The sequence below is a fragment of the Centruroides vittatus genome, unplaced genomic scaffold (assembly GCF_030686945.1).
Source record: "Centruroides vittatus isolate TY-2023 unplaced genomic scaffold, ASM3068694v2 contig_452, whole genome shotgun sequence".
Lineage (NCBI taxonomy): Eukaryota > Metazoa > Arthropoda > Arachnida > Scorpiones > Buthidae > Centruroides > Centruroides vittatus.
Window position 1 is genome coordinate 969,453 of NW_027122248.1, and position 27,470 is coordinate 996,922.

General features: G+C 26.9%; 1 protein-coding gene across 2 annotated transcripts; it reads right to left on the reverse strand.

Annotated features, from left to right (window-relative positions):
* Positions 1-1,811: 1,811 nt before the first annotated feature.
* Positions 1,812-27,470, reverse strand: LOC136977244 (voltage-dependent calcium channel gamma-5 subunit-like). 2 transcript variants are annotated; one of them, XM_067272714.1, is made up of 5 exons: positions 26,884-27,470; positions 9,295-9,387; positions 8,603-8,743; positions 2,993-3,010; positions 1,812-2,920 (listed from the first exon to the last, which is right to left on the reverse strand). In XM_067272714.1, the coding sequence occupies exons 1-5, from the start codon at positions 27,089-27,091 to the stop codon at positions 2,478-2,480; spliced, it is 903 nt and encodes a 300-aa protein (XP_067128815.1). In that variant the 5' UTR covers positions 27,092-27,470; the 3' UTR covers positions 1,812-2,477. The 2 variants fall into 2 exon arrangements, with proteins under 2 accessions (XP_067128815.1, XP_067128814.1); XM_067272713.1 differs by having other exon boundaries at positions 1,812-3,010.

A 27,470-nucleotide genomic window follows, 5' to 3' on the forward strand; every position in this document is an offset into this window, starting at 1 on the left:
AATATTATAAAGTTTTAAAAAGAATTTTATTATTATTATTATTTTTTTTTTAAGTGGAAAACATTTTATGCAAGTTAATAAATTCTTTATTCCCTGAAAAAAAGGTTTTCTTAGATTATTGAAATCTCTTCTTATCAAGAACAATTTATAAAAATTAACTTCTTGAGAATAAATTCGTGTGTGTACTGTACAGTACGTTACTAAATATTCAACTTCTTAAAAACAACTTTTTTCCTTCCTTTAGTTACATTCTAAATCTCATAAAATAGCTTTTTTTTAACAGCTAAAATCCTAAATATATATATATATTTTTTTTTCCTAGTTGCAAACGATTTACGCAAGTTGTTAATTTCTCGACTTCTTAGAAGTGAATTTTTAAAAACTTCTACTTGCTAAAATAAAATAAAAATAAATAAATAAATAAAAAACCCGAATTTTTTATGGAAATTTATGCAAGTTTCTAAATTCTCAAGTTCATGAAAATCATTTCGATTCACAAGAGTAAATATTAAATTTACTCTTTGAAAAGTCTCGAAAACGATTTATGTGAAGAAAGTGTAAATAATAAATTTCGAAGAAAAGTTTTTGTTTAAATTTCTTTTATTTTCTAAACTAAGAAAAGAATTTTAAAAAAAATAAATAAAATAAAATTGGCAATAGATTAAAAAAAAAAGAAAAGAAAATCATTTATGAGAGAATATAATAATATATATTTTTCGAATTTATTTGCATAAATTTACTTAAAAAATGCATATATTATATTGTTTATTGGTCTAAAAATAATAATAATTAAACCCTATAGAGTACGATATGTTTTATATATGTATATATACTAAATATACTCGAGTATTTTCTATATTAAGAAGATTTTATATTAATTTATCTACCATATTTTATAACAATATTTCACGATTGCTAATTTTTTTTTAAAAAAATTCTACTTCATAATTATCACAATAAGCACATTATTACTCTTATTATTTTTCCTTTCACCATATTCTTACAAAATGCTTAAACATATATTTATAGAGAAAGAGAAAGAGAGAAAGAGAGAAAGATTTATTTAAACTGTTAAAATTCTTTTTTTTTTTTTTACTAATAGTTTTCTTTTTCTTAAAAAAATCTTCTTTAAAACAAGATAGATTAATCATAAAAGATAATCACAGTCATGTTTTTCATTGATAACTTTATTAATTTTCATCACAGTGAAGTTGGATGTAAAAAAAGAAACAAACAGGTTGTGCCACTCCTATTCTCTCAAATACACAGTGGCAGTGACTGACGGGCCACACCACGTGTGGCGTAAAGAGGTGCACTTGTTAATGACGAAAGATCTGTCCTCCTCGACGATACCGTTATTATATATATATATATATATATACATACATATAACTGTATATGTATGTATATATATACACATATACATATGCCCGATTTCAAACAATGAACTGCTAACTACGTTATAAATCTATCTCTTCTTGGCTTTTTATTTTATTTTATTTATTTTTTGTTTTGTAATTATCTAAATCTTTGGAACCGTCTTCGACCGACTAAATAATTGCGAAAATCCATTCGAAGCTGTGGTTTTCGACAATTTCTACCAGCAGATGGCAGTGCGTTCACCAAGCTCTCGATTAGCAATGGATGTGGAGATTGTACATTATTATAATTTATTATAATTTATTTTAATATTAATATTAATATTATTGTTATTATTATTATTATTATTATTATTATTAATTTTCGTTCACCTTTGTTGGATCGGGGGACGAGAAGGAAATATTGAACTATATGTTTTTTTTTTTAATATATTTTTTTTTTTATCTATACTAAATTTTTACTAAATTTTACAGTCTAAATCTGCTGAAAGAGAGATATTGGGAAACTATTCTCTCGCTCCGATTGTGTTGATCCGATCTGGTAATCAGTTCTGTTTAAACAACAAATCCAAAGACACTCGTTTAAAGAAACTTCTAAAGGAATGTATTCTTAATTGTGTGGATGTATAGGGTCTTTGCAACAATTAAAACGAACATCTAAACTAAGAAGTTACCGTTGGATGACGAAAGATAATCTGTATTTTTTTTTCTTTTTTAATCCATATTTTTGTTGCTGCAGAAGGCACGGGGAGGACTTTAGTGAGCAATCCAGCTACGTTGCTTATTTATCCACTATGACTTGACTACAGACTAACTGAAGTTCCTGTAGAAATTGTAGAATAAAAGGGGAAGTAATAGGATGCATGAATTGTTTTAGTGTCTATGAGCATTTATTTTTATTTATTTTTTTTTTTTTGTCTTTCCCATACGACTGTGTCAATCCTGAAGACTCTTTTCTGGGAAGACTTGTAGATTTTTTTTCCTGTTGTCCCTAACACTGATATGAGGAAAATGTTTCGAATTTTTTTTTAATGCTATTTATTATTATTTTTTAATTATTTTTTTATGTAACCGTTGGTCCAGGCACATCGTATTGTTTCAGACAGGTGTTGTTCTTCGCAGGGTTTCGAAGGAGAATTCGCGAGAATATTCTCTGTCTGCTGCTGTGGACACCGTGTTGCATGTAGTGTCTCTAGAAAATGGAGGAAAGCTGTAATAAGCCAAGTCTCTCATCGATTCTGAATGGGGGAGTCCAACGTTTGTATTCCGACGCCCTCTGCTTGTAGATGGCTTGGGTGACATGTCGTGGTTGCTTTCCCTGGGTCTATAATTGTTCTGTTTATCCCAATGACGTTGACAATGAGTGTGATCCGAGACTGGTGTGAAGTCGCTAAATTTTTGACGTTCCATTTGTTTCTTATTATCTTCTTTGTACCAATGTATATAGAGAAAGATTGCAAAAGTTCCGGCGAGTTCGCACATCATCAAAGCTGCAACTGCCAATTGAAAGGAGTAACCGTAATGATATATAAACAATGGACCTTGGAAAGAAGATTTAGGTCTCAGTTTGTTTCCCACTTCGGATTTGAAAGTTGAGATGTAGATCACCATACCTGCCAAGATGAACAAGCCTGTGGAAAATAAATAAACTTTTCAATTTTGGGAATTTAATCTAAGTTTATTCAGATGAATCAGAGATTCCCAACGGGAGGATGCGGCCTTCTGTCAACATTTTAGAATCGTGTAGACGTTGCCGGACGTAAACAGAAGGCGACATATCAAAGAATTAACGGGGATTAATAGTAAAATCTAAATATTTATAAGATTCGAAACTTAATAATAATAATAATAATAATAATATTATTATTATTATTAATAAAACGTAAAGTCGCTAATTATTATTTACAGGCGTATCAGAAACATTTGATCAAATTAGGTTGGGAACCACTGATTAAAGTAAATTAATATATTTTTAATGATATTTAATTAAGCATCGTTTATTATACAGCAAAGTTCGTTGTATAATATACATACATATATACATAATATGTATATCAGAAACACAGAAAATGATAATTAGCATATAAATAATTCGTTCAATTTCCAAGTTTGCAGAATAGGACTGCTAATGTTTATGCTTATTTAAATTTATAATTAGTTCTTAAACACGGCGTGTTTATAATAGTTGTATTGTGTAAACAATATATTATTATTATTATAAACATATAGATTTTAATTAATACACTTATATTAATATATATATATAGATTATAATAATATAATTTAAAGTAACAAGTTACTTATACTAATATATTTCTTAGTCTTAATCTTTTAATAAATAATGCCATTTCTAGTAATTTAAGTTAATAATTATTAAAAGTTTACATTAAATTTAAAAAAATGACTATAAATTTATTCAGAAATTCTTTTTCTTCATTGTTAAAGAAAGGAAGAATATTAAAAAAATGATTATCTTTTTTCTTAACTTCCTGACTCATTATGCAAATGATAATCTATGTAAATCCTAATCGTGTTATTTATATTTATGTTATTAAGCTTGGATTATTTAACTCGTCTACATCCGGATATAAATGGCAAAAATCTAATAATTTACTTACTAGCGATATCTAATTTACTATTCGCACACGTATCAAATTATCTTATTAAAAACTTTAAATATTCACATGTGTATATAAATGTGTGTGTGTGAGATTTGAAAAATCGCAGATTAAAAATTTGAAATTGTTTTTTTCATTTTTCAAAGTCTGATTAACTGAAATTTCAGAGATCATTTCTTTATAGATTAGACTCAAGATTATCAAATATGATTGATTACAGTGCAGCGATCTTTCAAGTCAATATTAAAATAACAAAAATAAACGAAAGAAGTATGGTCCTTCACACGAATGATTGTTGATAAAGCCACCTAAGATTGATAACACTAAATCTCAGATACTAACTGTCTTCGACGATTTTATACCTAAAGACACCGTCAAAAAAAAAATCTTTAAATTCGAGTAGAAGAAAACGATAATAATAATTTAATTCATGCGATACGTAATTAAACCTGCAGGGTTTTTTTTCTTTTTCGTGCAATAAAAATTGAAAGCGGAATTATAAATAGTTCCGAGTTTTATGAACAACAAATTAAGTATAAATCTACACGAAAATAATTTTCTTTTACTCAATATTGCACGGTCGAGTCTAATTTATAACATGTCTGGGATCTGTAATAAACTCATAGACGAAACTTGTATTAAAAAAAAAAAACGATCAAGTCTAATCCCAAATCGATAAAAATATTGTAAGAAATATTTTTAAAGAATTAATCTAATAACGATCGATTATTAACTATATTTAAATTCAAACTTTGATAAAAATTAGAGTAAAGAGAGCGAAGGAAAAGAAAAAATGATCATTCACACAATACATAAATTCAAACTCTTCTCCGTTTATTTTTAAATCATTTTATTTTATTTATTTTTGGCATCATCTCTCATCTTTTGTCAACTTTAATTTTGATCTAACCTTAACTCTCTAAAGAAATTTTTTTCTTCTACTAAACTATCGAGCACTCAAATCTTTAAATCGATAACCATTTTATTTTCTTAAAACAATAATAATAATAAATGTATACGAAAATGTAATTAAACATAAATATATTTTTTAATATATTAGACTAAGAAAACTTAAAGAAAATTAATAAACGACTTATATAGATTACCGATTCTATGGTGTGTGACCACGAATGAAGAAAGATACAATAGAAACGATAGTTCAAACTCGACCGAGCAATTAAAGGCGACAAGATCCTATCTCGTCTAAGAAAGGACCTAAATTTTCTTTTATTCTTAGCCATTTTGTAAGAATTTACTGTTAAAATTTTCAAACAAAATGCTTCTACAGACAATACTTTATTGATCCGCTAGAGATATTCACTTAGAAAATATATATATATATTATTCATGGATAAAATAAAAAATACTGTCACATAGTTGTCCTTCCTTTCCATATGTCTGCTTCCCAGATATGTAAAGATACAAGACATTTATGATATTCAGATTTTATTTTTAAAATATTTAAAAGTTTAAATTTTAATTTTTTTTACTATTATTTCTTCTTTTATTCGATTCAAATTTTATAATTTTTATATTACTAATTCGATGCTGTTTAAAAAGAATGATGATCTTAATTCATTCTTTTGGATGTCCGAATAAGAAATTCTGTATGGAATTTTTAAAAATAAATTAAATAATAAATAATTATGTTGGTTAATTTCTTAAAATGTATCATAACCATTCACTTAGATTTCTTAGAAAGAGTTTTTATCATTATAATTCGCTGTATCTAAAAAAAAAAGTGGTAGAGCCGTTTACCGAACAGAATAAAACTGGAATTTTAAGAATAGATTTTTATTCGGCAAGATAAGAAATAAATTCAAAACTATTCTCACTTCTTTCTATAAAAGTTTCGATGCGCCGACTTTCGCTATTAGTTGTTTAAATGACCAAAATCAAAATCAATAGTTTTGATTATCGCAATTGATAGGCAATTCGAGATACGTCTAGTTACAACCGAAAATCAATAATACAGTATATGGTATAAGTTATTTCCAGTTTGGATAGAAAGAATTTCACTAAACTAGAATAGACTCTCTGGATATTTTAAGAATATTTTTATGTTTAGCCACAATGAAGATGATTTATAAATTTTCCCCCCCTCTCCTATTTTATAAGGCATTAAAAGCAATATTACTTTTTAACTTCTACACTAAATGTAGAGGCTAATAGCCTTGCTACCACTTCCAATCCCTTCTAAAACCTTATTAGGATAATTCTAGTATTAACTCAAGTTTAATTAAGGCAAATTAATTTGAAAATGTTGACGCTAATTAGTATTTATTCCAAAGAACAAAACACAGAAATTTTAATGTTTATTCTATGTATTTTCTCTCTTTTTTTATAATTCAAGCTAATTTTAACTGAGTTATATATATTTAAAAATTTTTTTTTTAAATATAAACGAGAAGTTAATCTATAATCTAAACAGATCAACAGGCGATGTTATTTAAGTCTACTCGCCTTAAATTATATTATAACTATGTACAGATTTATACAAATTTCTTGTAGATAAAAAAAAGAAACTAAAATGATGTAGATTAAAATTGTAAAATTACAAATGATTAAAGTTTGACCAGTAGTGAGAATCGCGATTCCCGAAAGAGTAGAATACCTGCGATAAATTTCAATATGTGTAATGAAGATTCTCTCTCTGTCTTTTTTTCCTTTGAAATTTTGTAATATTAAAATGATCAGATTTAAGACATTCTCTTAATTAACCTTTTCTGGCCTCTTTCATTACGGTCGTCACTCTCTTTTGCTTCTACATGTTTTGTGTTGTTTCTGGAAGCGAATTGTAATGAGGTGTCACTGCTATCCTCTTATGTTTTAATCCTTACATCTTACGGAGAATCTTAACACACCAAATCTATTTCTCTTTTTTACAATATTACTATAAAGTTTCTGTTTTCTCTACTTAATTATTAATTCATAAATTATTTTTTTTTTTTTTTTTACTATTTTTAAACCCTCCAAATAAACACTTTTGATTATTCCGTTTATTATATACACGATAACGTTCGTTCGCCTCTTATAAAAGTCGAAAGTATTAAATTTTTTAAAGAATTATTTAACTTTTTAATTCATTTATTACTTTTCTAACCCAGAAAATAATAATATAAATAAATAAAATCGAGTGTTTTAATGATTATTTTACATCGAATATATAGGCTTATTCCAATTAATATTTTATTATAGGCCTACTCGGTATTTTGATAATTATATAACGTGAAAATTAATAAAATTAATTATAATATGTGGGTGTATGTCTACTAGAAAACTCATTATTGTATAGGCGTTATAAATTATTACTGTTTGAAATTCCCTGACAGTAAAATTAAAGATAGAGACCTGTAGTAACTAATTTAAATAAGTTAATTGTGAATTCATATTGTTTTGAGAAATTTTACATTATCCTTTGATAAATTTATTAAATTTATTTTAGTTTTATCCTAAATTTAAATAACAAAATACGATAAAGTTACTATAAAATACAGGGTCACTTTACGTAAAATACTGTGTAATTACATTAGAAGACATTAAAATATTTGTATTATAATTATAAAAATATATAACTTTACAAGTTTAATATTAATATAATAACAAAATAATGTCGAATTTTATTAATTGTTTTTAATATAAAATATGATTATTTGTACGTCGTTAAATTATTTTTAACGAAAAAAAAAAAACTAGTAAAGAAGTCACAGAATTAATTCTAAATTGTTATTATTTAGCTTAAAATAATTAAAATAAAAGAATTTTGACGTCAGGCAACGTTAGATTGATATAATTTTCGAAGTTTAATCTTATGTTTAGATTTATTCACTTTCAAGTTTTCCGGAAAATTGTTACATGTTAATATAATGAATAAATAATAAGCATAAATGTAAATTTTCTATTAATAATATATGTATGGAATAAATTATAATTAAACTGTTTGCCACTTGCAAATACTTTAGAAATAAGTGAATCAACAGACGAATTTTCTGATTAAAAAGAGAAAAATCCTTATTTTTGACAGATGGAAACATACATTTAAAATAATGTAAACTATAATAGTTTGAGAGATAAATATTTTAAATATTTATCCAATATTTAAATATTTAGAAAGAGAAAAGGTATTTTAGAATATAGAATTAAAATATTTAAGAATTATTTATTAAGAAAAATAAGATAAAAAATGGCCTGTATGAGGTAAAATTAATCAGTGTATGCTGCCAATTCAAACCCTACAATGGAAAATTTTCGAATTGAAATATTAAATACGAATTATTGTTTGATTCAGTTAATGTTTGTAGTTGTGTAAAATGATATTAAATTAACTTTAATGATATTATTTGTTGGCAAAGTGCGATCGAAACACATTGCTTTTCAATCGCATTTTGATTGATTTTCTGCATCGAGTGACATTAAGTATTAATCATTTAATAGAAGATCATTTAATATAGGATAGGCCATGCCGTAATTTCAATATTAGTAATATATGTGACGTTATTTAATAAGTAAAACTCTTGGTATGGCGGTGGAGCGTAGTGAAAATCGAATTTATTTATATTTTCTCTGTCGTCGGATGCATAAATAATACATTATTTAGTAGCGTACCTGAGAGAATAAAGGCAATCCCTGAGGCGAATGTAAGGACAGGCCTGCGATATAGAATTCTGCCCAAGAAACAAAGCACCACACCAAGGATTAAGATCAAAGAGCTGATGAAGATAAAAGTTGCCGCTCTTTTTACAGCATCTATAAATAAGCATATATAAATATAGACATTTATTTTAAATCTTTTTGATATTTTAATATAAATATTGATACCTTAGAAGTCAAATATGACACGAGTTTTCTTTTCTTAACGGAATTTTAACTGAAAAGTTACATCTACAAACTTATAAAATGTATAAGAAACTCGAGAATATTACATTCCGTTTAACATTTCAAATTACTTTTTACGCCAAACTCAAAGAGCTGTCTGTTTGCATCTCGTATTACGTACAAAACGTGAGAACTGTAATATGTAAAGTGCAGAAAGATTTGATTCGTGTTATATTACTTAAAAATATTATAATCTGGATAAAAAGATATTTTTATAAAAATGACTTTTAACAACATTTTGAAAAATTGATTATTTTGTTTTTATATTCGATCATAAATTCAAAACAAGACGAATCTTTCATAAAATATCGTTTTTTAAGAGAGGTAACTCGAACGGATACATGATTTATGGAAGGATTATTTTGTTTATTTTATGTGATAAATCAAAAGTGTTTCTATTAAAAATTTTTCTAAGTACTTACAAGGTATTGCCATAGTAGAATCATTGGGATCTGGGCTATATTCTTCTTTAGGAAAGTAGTCGATATGGAAACAATGCATTTCTGATTTTCCAGCTGAAAATTTCAAGTTTTTCATTAAATACTTCCTTTCTTTTTTTAATCATTTAATATCAAATATTATTATTTGATTAAGTTACAATTTCGTACTTTTTCCCTTGATTAATATAAAGAATTTAAAAAGAAACTACTTAAATGTATAATAGCGTAGCTTAGTTTATTATGACACATCATTGCATTTTATTATCACGCTAATTAACTTTCGCAACTATTTTATGAAGAAATTACTTATATAATGCAATCAATACATTAATCAAATAATATTTTTTTAAGCGGATAGCACATTATTTTAGTTCTTTACGCTTTTTTTGGCTAAAATATTCTATTTTTTATATGAATAAATATAAATATACAAAAAGTTATATAAAATGTTCATAAATATAAAAAAACGTTAAACATTTATAAGCAACTAAAGAAGATATAAAAAAACACATATGCAAATATTTAAGATCGTCCATATACTCATTAGGAATCTCCCCTGAGAAATAAAAAAAAAATCTGTAAAAGTAAATATAGTAATTTAATTCAATAATTTTTTAACACCTGATTCATTTCTATTTAATTTAATAAATCTTCGAAAGCAATCAATTTTTATATAACCTGTTAAAAGCATTTTTAATATCATTAAAAACTGAGAAAAATCAGATAAGGCCTTAACTTAATAATAAAAATAAAAAATGTATTTTGCTATTTTTCTCGTTTTGGAATGATAAAAAATATATTTTTTTATTTAAGCATTCTAATATTAAAGAATATATTGCTTCTATATTATACATGTATACATATTTACATTGTACTTATCATTTTATAGTTATACTATATACATATATTGTCTTATATACATATATATAATAATTATACTATGTACTGTACAGTAAGTATTTATATTATATGATATACTACGTACTGTACATATTTATATTATTTTAAATCAAGTCACTTTTAAGTAATAAGTGACTTGATTTAAAGTAATATAGCAGTTTGGTTGGGCATTATAAAGACTAAATTTTAAAAATTTAATAAAAAATTATGTATCATTCTTTTTGTGACTATGATTTTGTGTAATGTTTTGTAAGAAAATCACACCTTACTCCCGATAACAAGCTATAAAACCCTCATAAGTCATCTTAATAAAATTCTTAAATTATCGCCATTATTTTCCTAACATAGTTGAAATTTAAGTATATTTTACTTCGAAGGCAACTACAGATTTTTTATACTTTTTTTTTCAAACTCTTAAATTGACTGACAAGAGAGAAGATAAAATATACCATACATCATTATCAAACTACCATTAATTTTATTACCAAAGTGATTTGCAGCACAGTTTCTAGCAAAAAATATTCTCGGCTATTTTCTCATCCGCATCTAGGCCTCATAAACCAGATCATATTAGCGATCACACTTATATAAGTCATCCTGTTAAATCTTTAATCCTTACTTTTATTTGTGTCTAGAAAAAAAATAATTTAAAATAATAATAATAATAATAATAAAAAGAAATATATAGAGAAAAAATGATATATTTTACTTATTGATAATCAGCAGAAGGAATAAATTTATCATAGTGTCGTGAAAAAAAGTTCTGTATGGAAGATACCGCTTATTTGTCATATAAGACGTTGGATACTTTCAAATAATGAAATTCAGTTGGAAATTTATTTGAAATACTCCTTGGAAAACAAACTTTTCATTCGAAAAATAATTTTTTTTTTCATAGTTTTGATAAATTTTCTTTCGTGCTCTGAAAATATTTGATTGATATCACACAAAAATTGAATTCTTTATATTAACAACTTAGTAATTCATTAACATATTTCAAATAAATATTGCTTATAAATTAATTATCACTTTCACGACGTAGAAATTTATTTAAAATAAAGGCCAATTAATAAATTTAATATTTATATTACATTTTTTTTTCCTTTTTTTTACTTATTATTATAACGATAGATCTGAATATTTTTATTTATTAATTATTTAATAAATTAATTTATCAAAGTTAATGTAGGTTAAATAAAAGATTTTAAACAATAGAATTGCGAATAAATAATTATATAAAAAATACTAGAAAATAGAGAGGAAGCTTATAAAGAGTGTTTCTAAAATTAAGATCAAAGAAAATATCTCTGTTATTGGCTTGTAAACCATTAAACCTGTTAATTACGACCAGCTGTTAAGAAAAGACGTTACAAATGAGAAACATTTCAATAGGAACCTGATAGAATCTAGACAATTCTACGAATGAAATCATGTAACTTGACGAATTAGGGCCCTATAAAATGCAATAATCACATTTATAATTTATATAAAGAAGTATTAACTAAAGTATCTCGAAGATCAATAAACTGCCAGGTTCGATACGTTATATAAAATATAAACAGAAGTTATAAATAGTTCATTAGTTAGAATGTTCGAAAAGCATTATAAAAATTGCCATACCTTTCTACGTATTTATTATACAACAATTCTTTCTATGAAATTATATTGAAGATAACGAGGTAAGGCAGATAAGTTATCAATCTTAGAAAATATCTTGGTTATTGTCCACTTAATTCTTTAGTAAATAGTAAATTTCCAAATAAATATTTTATTCTCAAGAAAAGTAAAATATAATCGAATGTTTGGCTAGTTACAACTTAACTAATTAAAAGTGTCACTAAGTTATTTGTAATATTTCAACATGGCTGCATTTATTTTTATTTGTTTATCGTGAATGGAACAAATATGTTAAGACGACATGTACTGCACATATTTTTATATTTAAATGAATTAAAATTAAATCTATTATGTAAATATATGCGTTGAAACGTGCCATTTTTTTTTCTTTTCTCAATATTCGAATTTTCTAAACAAAATTTATTTAGTGGATGGGTGCAATATTTTGTTTCCGCTTTTTGCTTCCTTTCTAAAGAATAAAAATAATCATTTCTTAATTATTTGTTTAAGTTTATCTTCCTATTTACTTTACTTACGATAAATTTATTAATAAAAGAAACTAGATTAAAACAAATTAAAGAATATTTTTAATAAACCTTTTATTTCAAAATAAAAAATGAAACATTAAAAGTTTTGTTTTAATTACATATATCGTTTATTAATGCGAACTGAATAGGCCTAAGTATCACTGAATCGAGTTTCCTTTATTTTTTCTCATTTAAGTTTAGAAAAAGTACATTTCGAGTAGAGGATAGTTTAAAATAACGTCATAACTTGGTGATGGAATTTTTCTAAAGCTAGTGACCTGTAATCCGAATACAGATTTGATGTCTGTAGCTCCTTGAATTCTAGTTTCAATTATTGCTATCACTCGCTTTCTCTCTTCAAAATAAAAAATAAAAACATAACTAAGAACATATTAACTATAACTTTGTTTTCCCCCCTCCAAGTTATACGCTAGGCCTTATTTCAAATTAGTTTCCAAGTTATAGTTCTATAAACTATAATGTTTTATATTATTATTATTATTACTATTGTATTTCTGTTTAATCTTAAACTATTTACACATTTGATTTATAAATCTCTTTAATATATTACACCTGTTTTATTAGGTTAGATATGAACTCTGTTTAAGCCTATTAAATCGATAAAATAGTAAGAATGACTTATTAGTTAATAAAATTTAATAAATATATAATAATTTTAACCTTTACTATAAATATTTTATAATGCTGAGGTCAGAATATTCTACAAAAAGAATGTATTTAGCGTATTTAAATCTACGATTTAAGTGTATATTTTTTAAAGAATAAAACAGAAAAATATAAAATTCAATTTTTGATTATCAGTACAAGTTTTATTGATTGCCTTAAATAGGGGGGAACATAAGATAATATATCCAGTTAAGTATTATTCTGCATAATGTGGTTAAACGATTTTTGTCTTTTAAAGATCATGTTATATCTATGAACCTGTTTATCGATACAGCAATAATGCAAGAATGACTTTATGAGAATTTGCCGATATAAGATATTACACTGAGGACCGTTATCAATTAATGCACTAAAAAATATGGTCGCATATGCCTTGCGTTTTGAGAATTTTAGTGCATTTTAGATCCGGAAAGAAAGAGGCCATAAACTTACTGGTATGAAATGCTAGCGCTTTTAGTATAAAAGAAGCTTTCTATAAAGGATAAAACAAGAAAAGTTGTGCATGAATTGTTGCGTGACAGCCAAAAATTTCTACAGAAACATGCAACGTGTTTTATGGAATATCATTTTGTATTAGCAGATAAAAATTTTTCTATATCTAACAGATTTTTGTTAAATATTCTGACAAAAGAATTATCTCGACGATGAGATTTTTTGATAGACTCGATATTTTGTCGTTGCTCTTAGTAATTTATGTGTATAAAAGATGTTTAAAATTCCGATTTTAATACAAATTACTTCCAATTGTATTTATAGAGAATATTTATGTCGATTCATTAAGGATATTTTGTATTTTAATAGATGCAATCGTTCTTAAAATTTATTTAACAATCGTTATATGTTACTCATAAAAAACATGTTTATGCAATAAGGAACTCCCCAATGACATTAATAAGTGAATCAACGAATGAATATTTTCGCTACTAAACTAACGACACAATAAACAGAAAGGTCACTATTATCGTTCCAATGTAAAAAGAACAGCATACATTTGATAAATATTTAAGTAAATGTATAATTTATATAATATTATTTAATATAAAACTTAAATATAAATGTTGTTGATTAGAATATTATGCAAATTCTTTCAAATTAATTGATTATTCTGTTTTAAAAAGATCATGTCATATAGTCTACGAATACTAAACTTATTGTTAACAATTGTCAACTATTTAACTAATTATATTCATCTTTCCTTTTTTGTTGTATTAATATTAATCATATTAAACGATTGTCTTTAATAAACAGTAAGTCCATTAACAATTCCTTACAATATAACTCATTAACAAGTTAACCGAGAAACTTAATAGCAACTAGATAAACTGAATAAATCTTACAGAAAAATTATAATTAAAATTTAAAGAAAAATCATTTTTATCTATTAAATGAACTTTTGCCATTATTTTAAAGTATAAAATATGTTTTATTAAGAGATATTAAAATTACAAATGGTAATAAATCTATATCTAAAACAAGTTATAGTTAAAGACTCTGTTTCTTAGAATCTTAAGCAATGTAGATTTTATAAACGATTTATAAGAGAAAACACGTAGTATCATCGTATATTAAAGAATTGATCCTATACGATGACAAGAACAGCCACTTGAAGGCAATTTAATTCATTCTCAACTCTTCCAAAATATGTGTGCCGAAACTAAAAGTATGTTTGGTAACTAAATAAGACGATGAAAACTGAAATTAAATTAAATTAAATAGGAACATTGATTAAAATTTGATTGGTAATTACGGCCATTGATGGCTGCTTGCATATTTGAATTTATTATCTCAATTTAGAATACACAATAAGTACAATACATGAGTAATCTACCAAGTTCCTTAATTGGTTCATTCTTGTATCCAATTAAACTACTATTGTTTTCTTGTGAAGTAAAAATTCTTGCTGATCTGATTTATTAAAACATCTTCAAGGTAACACGTAAATGCCTATCCTTATTAACATCAATGCTTAAACCAATAAAAACGCTAAATTATTGAATCATATTTGAAAACCAATAAGCGCAAAGAGATCTTAAATTATTATCCAATGAATGTAAGGAGGTGGAACAATTTGTAAGTTTTAAGTTATAATATTAGATATTCATTACGAAGATTTAACCAATCAACGTAAACGAAAATAAAATTGACCAATAGACTTAAAAACATTATTTTCATTGTTAGAAAATCTTCGTCTGATTGGCTACTTTAGTTTAAAATTCTAATTCTTCGCAAATTTCGATTCTTGATTAGATTCGAGCTTATGAATTATAAATTTATGTGAAAATCTACTTGATAATAATAAAAATATCCTTCTGTAGTTACAAGTTCGTTTTCTTACATATACACACGACGCAAATTTAGAGTAGGCGCTTTCATAATTCCATTACCTAATTAGTATAAAGTATAATATTAAGAGATTCAAACATAGTTAAAAATAATTAAAACTCGACTTTTGTACTTAAATTACTTTAGCAGGAACAATTTTAAGAAATTAACGAAAAGTCTTCTTTAAATATTTAGCTATTTCCGTGATTTGTCCACGATGCTCTTTAGCCATGTTGCTTACCACAAATTATTTTCCGTGATGCTCTTACGCTTAAAATCAATGTATTAATTGTTATTAATTGCTTTTACCCTTTTATATCTTTTATAATCGTCGCTAATGCAAATTATTCGTGTCTTTTTACGTTAAGACGAAACGAGTTATTTCGTAATAGAAATTCTAAGATAATTTATAATTAATACGGCATAGTGAAGAATTATCTGCACGCATTTCAAAGCCATTAAGTATGGTAAACAATAAATTAATGATATTTAACCTTTTAATTATTGTAATGAGTAATTATTAGCGTTTAAAAATGCAAGTTTTTGGAAGAAATTCAATCATTTATTTGCTACATTTCGTAAGGTTTTGACTTATTTCTTTAGACAAAAATAAATATATTCAAATATTACTCTTATAAAAAGCAAAGTTTTTCTTTTTCGAAATATAAATGAGTACGGACAAATATTTAGAGATTACAAGATTTAAATCTGTTTAGTTATTTCAAAAATCATTAAAAATTGATTAACAAACCAAAAGTAAATGAGAATGTTATCAATCTAGCTCTTAACAATATCGAAAACATTGGAACAATAATGTAAATTGTTCTCGTGCAAATTATCTTTCCCATAAATATAAATTGAATTTTGGCTTAATTGTCTTTATTTTTTATTTATTTTTTTTTTACAGTTGTTCAACTCCATATTTAATATTCGAATCTGGTATAAAGTTTAATTACTTCTGGTTTTCTTCGATAGAAAATACTGTAATTTCTCGGAATAAATTAAAGAATCGCCATTTATTTCTGTTATTTTTATTTTTTGGTCTCTTTTAATTTACTTCTTTGCAAGTTTTATAAATTCGTTGAAGAATATAAAAGATGTCCTCATTCAAATCGAATTTTGTAACAAAGAGATAATCTTAAAGAACTCTTTATTTATGTAATTTTATAACTACATAATATATATATATTTTTTCTACTATATTTTATGCTTTGTAAATTGCAGAAATATTCAAATTTCATTTCGATTATGTGTTGCGTTTAAATATAGCAAAGCATTATTTTAAATTTTAGAATAGAATAAACAAAGTTTAATTCTTAAAAACAAAAACTTAATTAATGTCAGTTTACAAAATGGCGAAGGATTTTCCTTCGACTTAGGTTTATCTAACGTAGAATTTTATATACAGTCAAACCTGTTTTTATGCGCTCTTTTTATGTGCGATTTTTATTTGTGCGATTTTTTTAATGCGAATTTTTAATTTGTGCGGTATAGTTGGCGACTAGTCTCGTGCGATTCGTCATGTCTCACGTTGACTTATTATAGCTAAATAAACTTATTATAGCATAAATGCACTTATTATAGTAATATTATTGCATGAATATGCGAAAAATGAAATAATTTACTTTTTAAGTCAACAAAACACCACCTGGACAAAAATATGTAAAACAGACGATAGACCAGACGATGCAGTCAAGTGCTGACATCTGTTGTCAATAAATTCTATTTCGTACGGTTTTGAGTTATTTTCTATGTGAGACTTTTTTTATGCGGTCCCTGTTGACCGCATAAAAAAATTATTTTTTTAATTGTGTTGCGAAAACTATTATTTACAGCCATTCGTGAAGTTTCGTGAGATTTTTTTTAATGCGTTTTTTTTAATGCGGTCCCTATCCCCCGCATAAAAACAGGAATTTTATATATATTTATGTATTTAATCTTATAAATTTTGTTTAATTTATTTGTAGATAATCGACATTTCATTTTATAGAACTATTCTATTAACATATTTTTCGAGTTTAGTTACTTATGTTTAATGAAGTCTGCGATATAAGTGTAAAGAATTAAATACACAATATTCGTTTACATTAAAAATAAATTTATGTAGATTTTATAAATGAATAAATAAAATGCATATTTATTTATTTAAATTTAATTCCTCAAATTCTCTAATTAAGTTGCATACTTTAGTTTAAATTCATACATAAATTTTATTGATATATTGAGAAATAAATTAGAATAAATCACAGTTTATATTTGTATAAGTGTAAAGCTGAATATCGAAAAGATTGTTTTAGATTTAAAAATAAAGTTAAAGCATTAAAGATTTACGTAATTTATATTAAATTAGTTATAGATTAATTGTATGTAGATACATACAGATATTAGTTAGGCATAGATTTATGTTTATTTAAACTAGTTTGACGTAAAAACTAATAATTTTGAATGGTTGAATATTAAAATTATTTACATTTCCGTTTAAATATAAGAAAAATAATTCTATATTTTACGACTTCGGAGTAGAATTCAAAACTTTAAGTAATTTTATAACTGCAAAAGAGAAGATTTCCAAGTAACTTATTATTATTTTTTTTTAAACCGAAAAAGAATATATTTAAATGAAGAAAGTGAATATTTATTTATTTAAATGAATGGAATAAGTTCATTTAATATGAATCAAGTAGAGTGGAAGCTGGATAAGACATACTCTATTTAAATTTGTATCTTTGTAATGTTTTCATAAGTTTATAACTGGCTGTGTTGACCCATATTTACAGCAACGAATAGGGCTACTAAACAACAATGAAGTGAGTCATAATTTTTAATTTAACAAATAACTTTAAATCATCGTAATAGCAATAATTAAAAAGAAGCAAACTGTTAATTTTTATGTTTCCTTCAGGAAGGCGAGACGAAAATGTAGGAAAACTTGGCATATATTTGATTTTTTTTTTTTTTTTACTTTAAAAACCGAAATGATAAAATGAATTTATTACAAAGACGATAATCTACGTTTAAAGTTTAAATTTGCCTTGGTATCTAGCAATATTTTAGAAGTTAGGAAAAACAGGAAATTCTGAAAATTTCTACATTAAAAAGTAATTTGTGTACGGTATATAGGCAGTTAATGGAAAATTTATTGGTTACATTAATATTAATGTATAATCGTTAGAAGCCTTAATTATTGAGGAATCTTGTTATTATTTTACTAATGGGGATTGTTGTTTTATTAATAACATTGTTTAAAAAAGTATCCTTGCCGTTATCCGGGTCAGCTTATTGCTTTCCTTTAAAACTTGATTGACGTTTTCTGTTGAAGAGAAAATGACCGTGTTTAAACTTTTCCCCGTTCGAAAAATAATTTGTTTTTATTTGAAAGGAAGATTGCATTTGTGTCTCAATTTTTCTCTACGCAGATAATATGTTACGTTCATATCTCGGGTTGAAAATTACATAAGAGAAAAGTAATTCGAGATAAACCAAATGCAATCATCTCGATTCCTCTCTAAATGGAAGTGTTTCATTCTGAACTAAGTATTAGTCTACTATTCTCGGATTTCTGTTGATATTTCTTCAAAACTTGTTTGCTAAATTGATCAGAATTAATCCCATTAATTCACCATAAATCATTTTATTATCTTTTCATACACGAGAGAATTTTTATCGTGATTATCTTTACGATTACTTATATTATCCTACTTTAAAACGTCGTCTTTTGAGAAACTTACTACAAAGATTTATTGTTAAATCTTGAATATGTCTGTATTATATTAAATTAGAAGCATTTAACTCTATAATAATGATAGATGTACACACTTGACATCTGTTTTCTATTATTTTCTGGCTTTTTCTCCTTTACAATTAATGTTTAGGGTCATCTGTTCCTTATGATTTTTGTTCTTGCGAGACACTTTCGGTTCGAGCAATTTAATACCAAAACTTATGTATCAATATATGTTCTAGACACTCAAACAGTGAAAGTGTTGCGGGAAAAAATCGATTTTCCAACACGTTATTTTTCACTTAAGCATCCTCTACGACAATAAAAATTCTTATATAATAATGCAAAAGTAGTGATTTTTTTCAAGTTTGATTGTTTCTCATTTCAAATTTATTCTCTTGTTTCTAAGAATATTTCATTTATTGACAAATTCCTTTCTGTCTACTCCTTAAACGTGTTGTCTCCGACTATTCCTTCTTTCCAATAACTCTAATGACTCCAAAGAAATTCCATTTTCTCCAATAGAAGTTCACATTTCTTTTTCTCTTTCTCCATTGGCTCAGATTCTTTCTTCTATAATCTCTTATATTCCAAGTAACGAAACTAGGTTTCTGCTTGCCTTTTTTGTAGGATCTAGATACAATTTACATCACAATCTTTCCTTTTCATACATACATACATATATAGCCTGGTAGAAAAAAGCAAACTCGCTATATTTATATGCAGAATATATATAAATCCTAGATCTACAGTATATAAACTTTAACTTTGAATTGCATAAAAATCGAAAACAACGTAGTAAACGTATACAAAAATCTGATAACGGATACAATGAAACGATTTCTGTTACCGACAAGAGAGAGAGAGAAGAAAAAAATTTAAGCTTTCAAACATTGAAAGATGTGGAAACCGAAGGAGGTTGAGGATTTTCGTTTGTATAACTTCCATCAATACAAGAGTATTGCAGGCAAAGCAAGTCAGCATCTACCTTAGGACAGCAACGCAGACAAGCAACGTGAATGACAACAACCACCTTCTGATCGATAAAACGCTACTCAACTTTTTTCTCCATTCCAACATTCAGAACTCGTCTCCACTGATAAGTGTCCTTTTACGAATTTATCGACTTATTACTAATATTAAAATACCCAACAATTTTTGCTATATTTCTTAAACTTTTTTCTATAGAAAAAATATATGTATTTTTACTAATTCTTTGTGCCTGTATGTCCTTAAATATTTCAATTTTGTTTTTATATTGTCCACGTTGACCTTGTTTATAAATAGGACGTATTATACTGATGTAATTTCGAATTAAGAAAGGAAGAAAACTTAGTCAAAAATAAGACAAAATATCTTTATTTTTACAGGTAAAAATAAAGATATTTTCTTTCGTTTTTGACTGTTTTCTTCCTTTTGATAATTCTACATCAGTATAATAAGTCCTATTTATAAGCAACGTCAACGTGGACAATATAATAATTGATATATTTTTACTGATTTATTTTGTTGTTAATTTAATAATACAAATTTTAAAGGGGTAAGTTGGATATTCTATAAAAAATTTCGTTAAATAAGTAAAGAGAATGGCTTAAAATACATATGGACATTCTTGATGGATGCATTTTCATAACGCAATAATATATCCATCTATATATAAGGTCAATGTAATTGAATTTTAAATCAAATGCAAAATGACTGGAAGCTGTAATTGTGTGACTTATTCCTCGATTTGCTTTAGAAAATCATTATTCTTATTCCAAATGTATTTTACTGGTTATTTTTTTATTATTATTTTATCTCATTCTCATCTACCTCAGGCACTTCTTTAACTTTGCCTTCAATTTCTCTTATCTTATTCGCACGTTTAAATCTCAGATTTGAAATAATTTTAACGTTTAACCGTTTGAATTTATGAAATTTTAGCACACTCCACGACTATATACATTCAAAATCCTCTAAATTAAATGAGTTTTCGAGCTAGATCGAGAGAAACCCCGTGTGTAAAATGAGAAAAATTCCTGTCACTCGATTCACGTTAATCCTGTATCGTATTGTTTGGCGTGAATAAAATGAAGTATTTCATCGATAAATTTTTAATTTGTTTTAATTATAATTAAACGTTGGATGTTGTATTTTATTGGTTAAAAGGTATCAATAATGCGTAGGGATTTTTTTAGGTGTATGCTTGGTATGAATCTTAGCTAATGTGCTACATCTAGACATTTGTAGGGAAAGCCCAGAGGACATTAAATAATGGTTGTTTTACGAAGATAAGGGAAACAGACTCCAGGCTAAACTTTTAATGTTCGTCCTCTTTATGTAAGCACCTTGATAGAAAGGTTAAAATACGAATGGATGCCATGGTTATTGACATATATTACAAAGAAATATTTCAAACAAATTTCTAAATTACAAACGAATTGTCATCCAGGATTGAGTTTTATGAACAACTTTCGAGATAAAGATAAGAGGAAAACTCGAAGCGTATTGATTAACAACTTTAAAATGACTAGAAACTGATTAAATTCTTAATAAGTAATTACAAATTATAATTGATTTAATTTAATCATAAATTAATCATTTGAGTTTATAATTCTAATTTGAATAGCTTAATTCTGTTTAAATAAGTAAAAATATAAAAGAGAAAATAAAGGATACACAAAAATGATAATAATAGAAAAAGATACCGATTCTAGATTAGAAAACGATGCTAGATAAAGAGATTTTTCGTTTAAAAATATAAAAATGTATAAAAAAATAATAATGAATAAAAAGGATTTTGATTTAAAAATGAAAGAGAAGGGCGTAGAATAGGAAATTTGTTTAAAAGACGTAAGATGATGCTGAAAAAATGCTGTTAGATGGTGTAAGATGATGACGTTGAAGGGAAAGAATGATGCTCAGAAAATATAAAGAGGTAGAAAGCAGATACTTTATAGAAAATGTAAAATAATAATACTGAAACAATATAGGGTATACTATAATATGGAAGAAATAATGCTTGCATATAATGAATTAGTACTGAAAAACATGCTTTTAAACGCTGATTTTCTGTATAAAATAACTTAAACAAATATTTTAGTGATTAATTACAGTTTATACACGATGTGATTTAACACTAATTATGTTACGAACGTGTTACATGCTACCGAACACATTACTTTTATAGAAAATACAAATGCACTTTCTTCTTGCTAATTACATTAAAATTGCATTATGTAACTTTCTAAATATACCAAATCGTTATTGAAAGTTTTATGCCGTTGTTGAATGCATTCCTAAATTACATTGATAATAAATTAGTAACGGGCGATGTTTGTCAGTGGCATAAGATTTTTTACGTCGAACTTAACAAGAAAAGCATAAATTCCTACAAAACTTTACATTATTTTCAAACAAATTTCTAATTCTCTTTATAAAAATCAAGTGTTTATCAAATTATAATTAAAATCCTTAGAGACTAGCAATTGGAAAATTGTTATAATCCCTACGTCATCTCCACCAAGGACTATTCATCATAGATTTGTCTTCGCCATTCTGCTCCAGTAATTTATGCAGTCTGAGAAAATCGAAGAAGAAAGAAGGCGAAGAGAGAGAGAGAATTTCGTTGAATATTACATTAAGTAAGCAAAGAGATTGTAAATATTTTCTTAAGAAGTATAAAAAAAAAATGATTTTTGGAAAATGGTTTTTTTCGTCCTCACAACGAACAAATCCCATCTCTGAAAAGACTTTATATAAAGGGGGGAAAAAGATAGAAAGAGATAAAGGTCGATCTATTGTTTTTACTATTCTAAAAACAATTATGAAGAAAAATCGACAATTTTTCTTTCCAACTTTTTACACATTTGCAAGCGTAAAATTTTCATTTTAATTAATTTTACTGTTATTTAAAGAATAAAAAAAAGGAATCGATTTATTTTAATCAATTAATAATAATAATTGTAATATTTCTCTACTTGGATATTTTCTTAACAAGTGTTTTCCTACTTGAACTATCTCGACACCTTTTCAAGATCCTTAAAACTTTCTTAAAAATAAAAGTATTGCTATTCAAGAATTCAGCTTTGTCCTGCTCTTACAGTATATATATATATATATATATATATATATATATATATATATTGTCAACACGAAGAATAATAGTGTTTAGATCGATAGAGGCTTCGGAATCGCTTTACAAGCTTTCAAGTAAGTTGACATCGAAATAAGGGTACGAAATTCAGTTATTATGCTACTTGTGTAACAAAATTATCTATTTTTAGCTCAAAAATTGATTATATTTTAACCTTAAAATGTATTTTAATTCGTATATATTATTGCAGTATCTTTTTTTTCGTCATTACCGAGTCTACACCTTGTTGCATTTTAATTATTCCCAAGCTTAAGCTTATTATTATTATTTTTTTTAAATTAATCTTTATTTAATTATTTGTTATTCTTAATTAAGTGAAGTGGTATGTAAATGATTAACACAATTTTAATTTTTGTTTTAACTCCTGTTTGGTCTTATTAATTATTTTTTAGGGAAGAAATATTGGAATTGGTGTTGACGATTTCGTCAAGATAGACGACTCTGTGAGGAAAGCAGACGATTTCGTCTCCTCAGGCAGAACACTAGATCAATAGTTGTGCAGTTTCTGACCGAGAGATAAGTCTTGCTTCTCCTGATGGATGACTTCAACCCTATGTAGTGGTTCTCCTATCCTTACATATCCCATACTATCGAGTTTAAAGGAGCAGAACGGAGCATGGAGCGAAAAACATGGAAATATATTTGAGAAGAAAAATCTTTCGATTATGATTAATCTAACGTGAATGAGATTAAAAAACTTATAAAATTAAGTCGTATATATCTTAATTAAAAAACATATTCCTTCTGTTTAATGACTAACCAGGGAAAAACACAGGAGACAATTTTTATACTAACCCCCAAGCTATAACACTGTTTTTAATTAAAAGCAATTCAAATATTTATATAAAGAAACAATAAAAAGTTTAAAGATTTTTTCTAATTTTCTAAGTTTGATCCAGTTTATATATATATATATAAGTATAAAGAACTGATTGTGTTTTTAATCTCTGTAATACTGTTTAGTAAAAGTGAAATGGTAGCGTGTGCTGCTTATGTAATGAAACACTGTAACGAAATTTTAAAATTCTGTTAAAAGCTGTTTAGAAATAACAGAATCTAGAAACAATTTACATGCACTTTTTATATTTCAGCATCATTACCTTCAATTGCGTTTCTTTCAATGATGATCGTGGAAAAGAATCGATAAGATATCGACCTTAAATTCTCTTTATCTTAACTTCGAAAATCAAGTTTCAAGGAGCAAAATCATTGGAAAACTTTGTAGAGAATCTGTCTAAACCTTAAAGAAAGTTGGCAACATACCCAATTGCTTGAAAGATGAGTTAAAGTCTTGTTTTTTTCCCTCTCATCCCATCAAATAATCCTACCATATATCTCTCTTTCTACAAACTTCCACCATTTTCGTCATCAACCATTCAAAGAAAAAAAGAAGAAGTAAAAAAATACTTTTAAAAAATAATAATTAATTGCTGCTTCTCATTTAAATTTATGCATGGAAGATTCTTATTTAATAATTAATATCCTGGCACAAAAAAGAAAAGACTGCAATCTATACGAAAGGAATTTTATACGTTTACTAGATAACTGATATAAAATGATTTTCTGTTTTTAAACGGCACATAAATGTAATTATACGATGTACACGGCAAATATCTGATAGATGGAAACGTATTTTTCTGCAATTGTAAAAAGGCGTTTACAGTCAGAAACATTTTCTGCCAAGTGTCTGTCTATCGCTTCTGCATCACCGAAGTGATAGGAACATTTCTCGATCTTGTAACCATGGATACGGATACTTATAAGAAGAAACTATGCCATTGCTAGATACTGGAGGTGTCAGTTCTCCTACGTTACCGTCTCGACCCTATTAATGTAAGAAATAATCTGTATTTTTGGCACGATTCTCATAAGAAAGAAAAGAAATCGTACATTGCAGATTAGTTGCATTCTAAGTATTTACTTAGGTACTAATTAGTTTCCTTTAACATATGTAACAATTAGGTAATTTGGAGCGAATCCAAGCGAACCAGCTCCTAATTAATATCAATAGGCTGTCTGTCAAGCGTTTCTGAGCAGATTGAAGGACTTTGAGGTCGATTGCGCCGACACCGACGTCTGTTGAAACGATAGTAGTGATTACACGCTTCGACATGATGATCGGTATTGTGACTGCCAACAATTGGGCACAGCAGTTTTCATCACTTGAAAGATGTCAAACAACTGCTATTGACTCGTAACTGAAAGATTTTTATGAAGTAAAAACTAAATATAATATCACAAATCAAACACGTATCTACAATAAATCTTTTATGGAAGCTCCTCCAATCGAAATCAGAAATTTCTTAAATATAAATTATTACAGACCCTTTCCTGATAATAATTTCTCTATTAAAGCCATGTTTACAATATTAAACAAGCTCCGAATATTGAATGAAGGAGTGTGACAAGAACTAATAACAGAAATGCTGATTCTTTTTTTTTCTCTTGTTGGGATGCTTTTAACGCATAATTTGATAATATTCTTACAAATATAATTGTATTATAAAACGAAGGAGAGTGAGAGATATGTATTGTGACTGTTGACAATTGTTCAAGGCAGTTTTCGTTCCTCAAAAGATATCAATGTTTGCACATGTCAAACACTGCTATCGACTTACAACTGAAAGATTGTACCAAAAAAAACTAAATATAATAACTAAAGTCAAACACGTTTTTAAAATACTTTTTGTATTATTACAAATGTATGTAAGATACGCAATATTTGTGTGAAAATCGAAATTTATTCAAAAATTCCATAATGAAAAATAATGGTTTTGATTTATCTGTTTTGTAAATCTACAGCGTGGTATTACTTAGAAGTGATTATGATTAAAATATATATATATTTATATGTATTATAATTCTCTGTTTTATTTGATTTACCTTCGAGGAAGTAATTTGGTAGGTATTTAATAATATATTTCAACAGCTAACCGAGGAAAACTTGTCTGAACAAAATTGAATGGAGATGGGAATGATCCTAATTATGTACAAAACAAAAAAGTTTAGTCAAAGTTTCGTTCGGTGATTAATTACAATATAATACATGAATTTTTTTTGTCAAATTCTTCTGTCTGTAATGGATATTTTCTATTTGAATTTGGAATTTTTTGTTTTTGTATAGCTGCATACTAAAGAAATTCTTTTTGCAGGCATCGTACAGGCGGCAGTTCCTCAATCAATACTTTCAACCGGCATCTACAGCTCTCAAAATTCTTCTTTTTTATCTTCCGAAAGTAAAAAAAAGAAACAAGTATCTCACTAAAATTTTTACTTGTCTGTACTCAGAGAAAAATTAAGATCGTTAGGCTTTTTTCAATGGGAAAAATAACTGGACGGGTCTAGTCGAACTAATTCATTAATTTTTCCACGGTATAGAGATTGACGCCGCTTGTATACTTGTATTAATTTTTTGACGGTTAAAGGGCGAAACTTGAATACGATGGATTATTGGGAAATTGCACGTGTTAGACGAGCTATTTTGCCAGAACATCAACGGACTGCAGACATCCGCCATAGTGAGATGACGTCAGAGAAGAGAAAAGGGAAGATATCTCGTGTCCCTTCATTCAGTGATGTAAAAAAGAGGCATCGGTCCGTACTTCCGATTGTTTGCGATCGATAAGTAATGCTTTATTATGGGTAAAAATTGTACTTACGCTTATTATAACAGAGTTTCCACAGTCCCGACACCGTGAATTTAGACAGGTATTCCCTGTCACCTGTACCGTTATATTCTGGATTTGGCATCTGTTCTTCGCTATGTAACCAACAGTTTGAACACAAGGAGATCGCTTGAGCGACCAGTGATATGACAGCTGTGATCAACATCAAGATTCGTAAAACCCGGACAGATGTCTTGGGCATTGTGGTAGCCAGCCCCAGGAACAACACACGGGATGACAGGTATTGCAGGCAACTACATACCACAAGCCTGCATCCAAACACCAGAACTCACAATAGATAGAACCCAGGGTGCAGACTATATCCATTCGATGTTAGCGAGACAGGCACCGATAGTTCAGTAGAATTCCTATTCCATTCTCTCTCTCCGACGAGATCGGACCAACGCCAGGGCTGTGCCCATCCACTGCATGAGACGGGGGTGGACGTGCGACCCGCTCAAAGGCCCACGCCTTCGAGGCCGTACGGAATGGTGGCCTGGTTGCTTCTCATTCTCCTCTTTGCGCCGTTGGGAAAGATATTAAATGGACGCATACCAACGCATGCTCTCCTACTCTTAGGC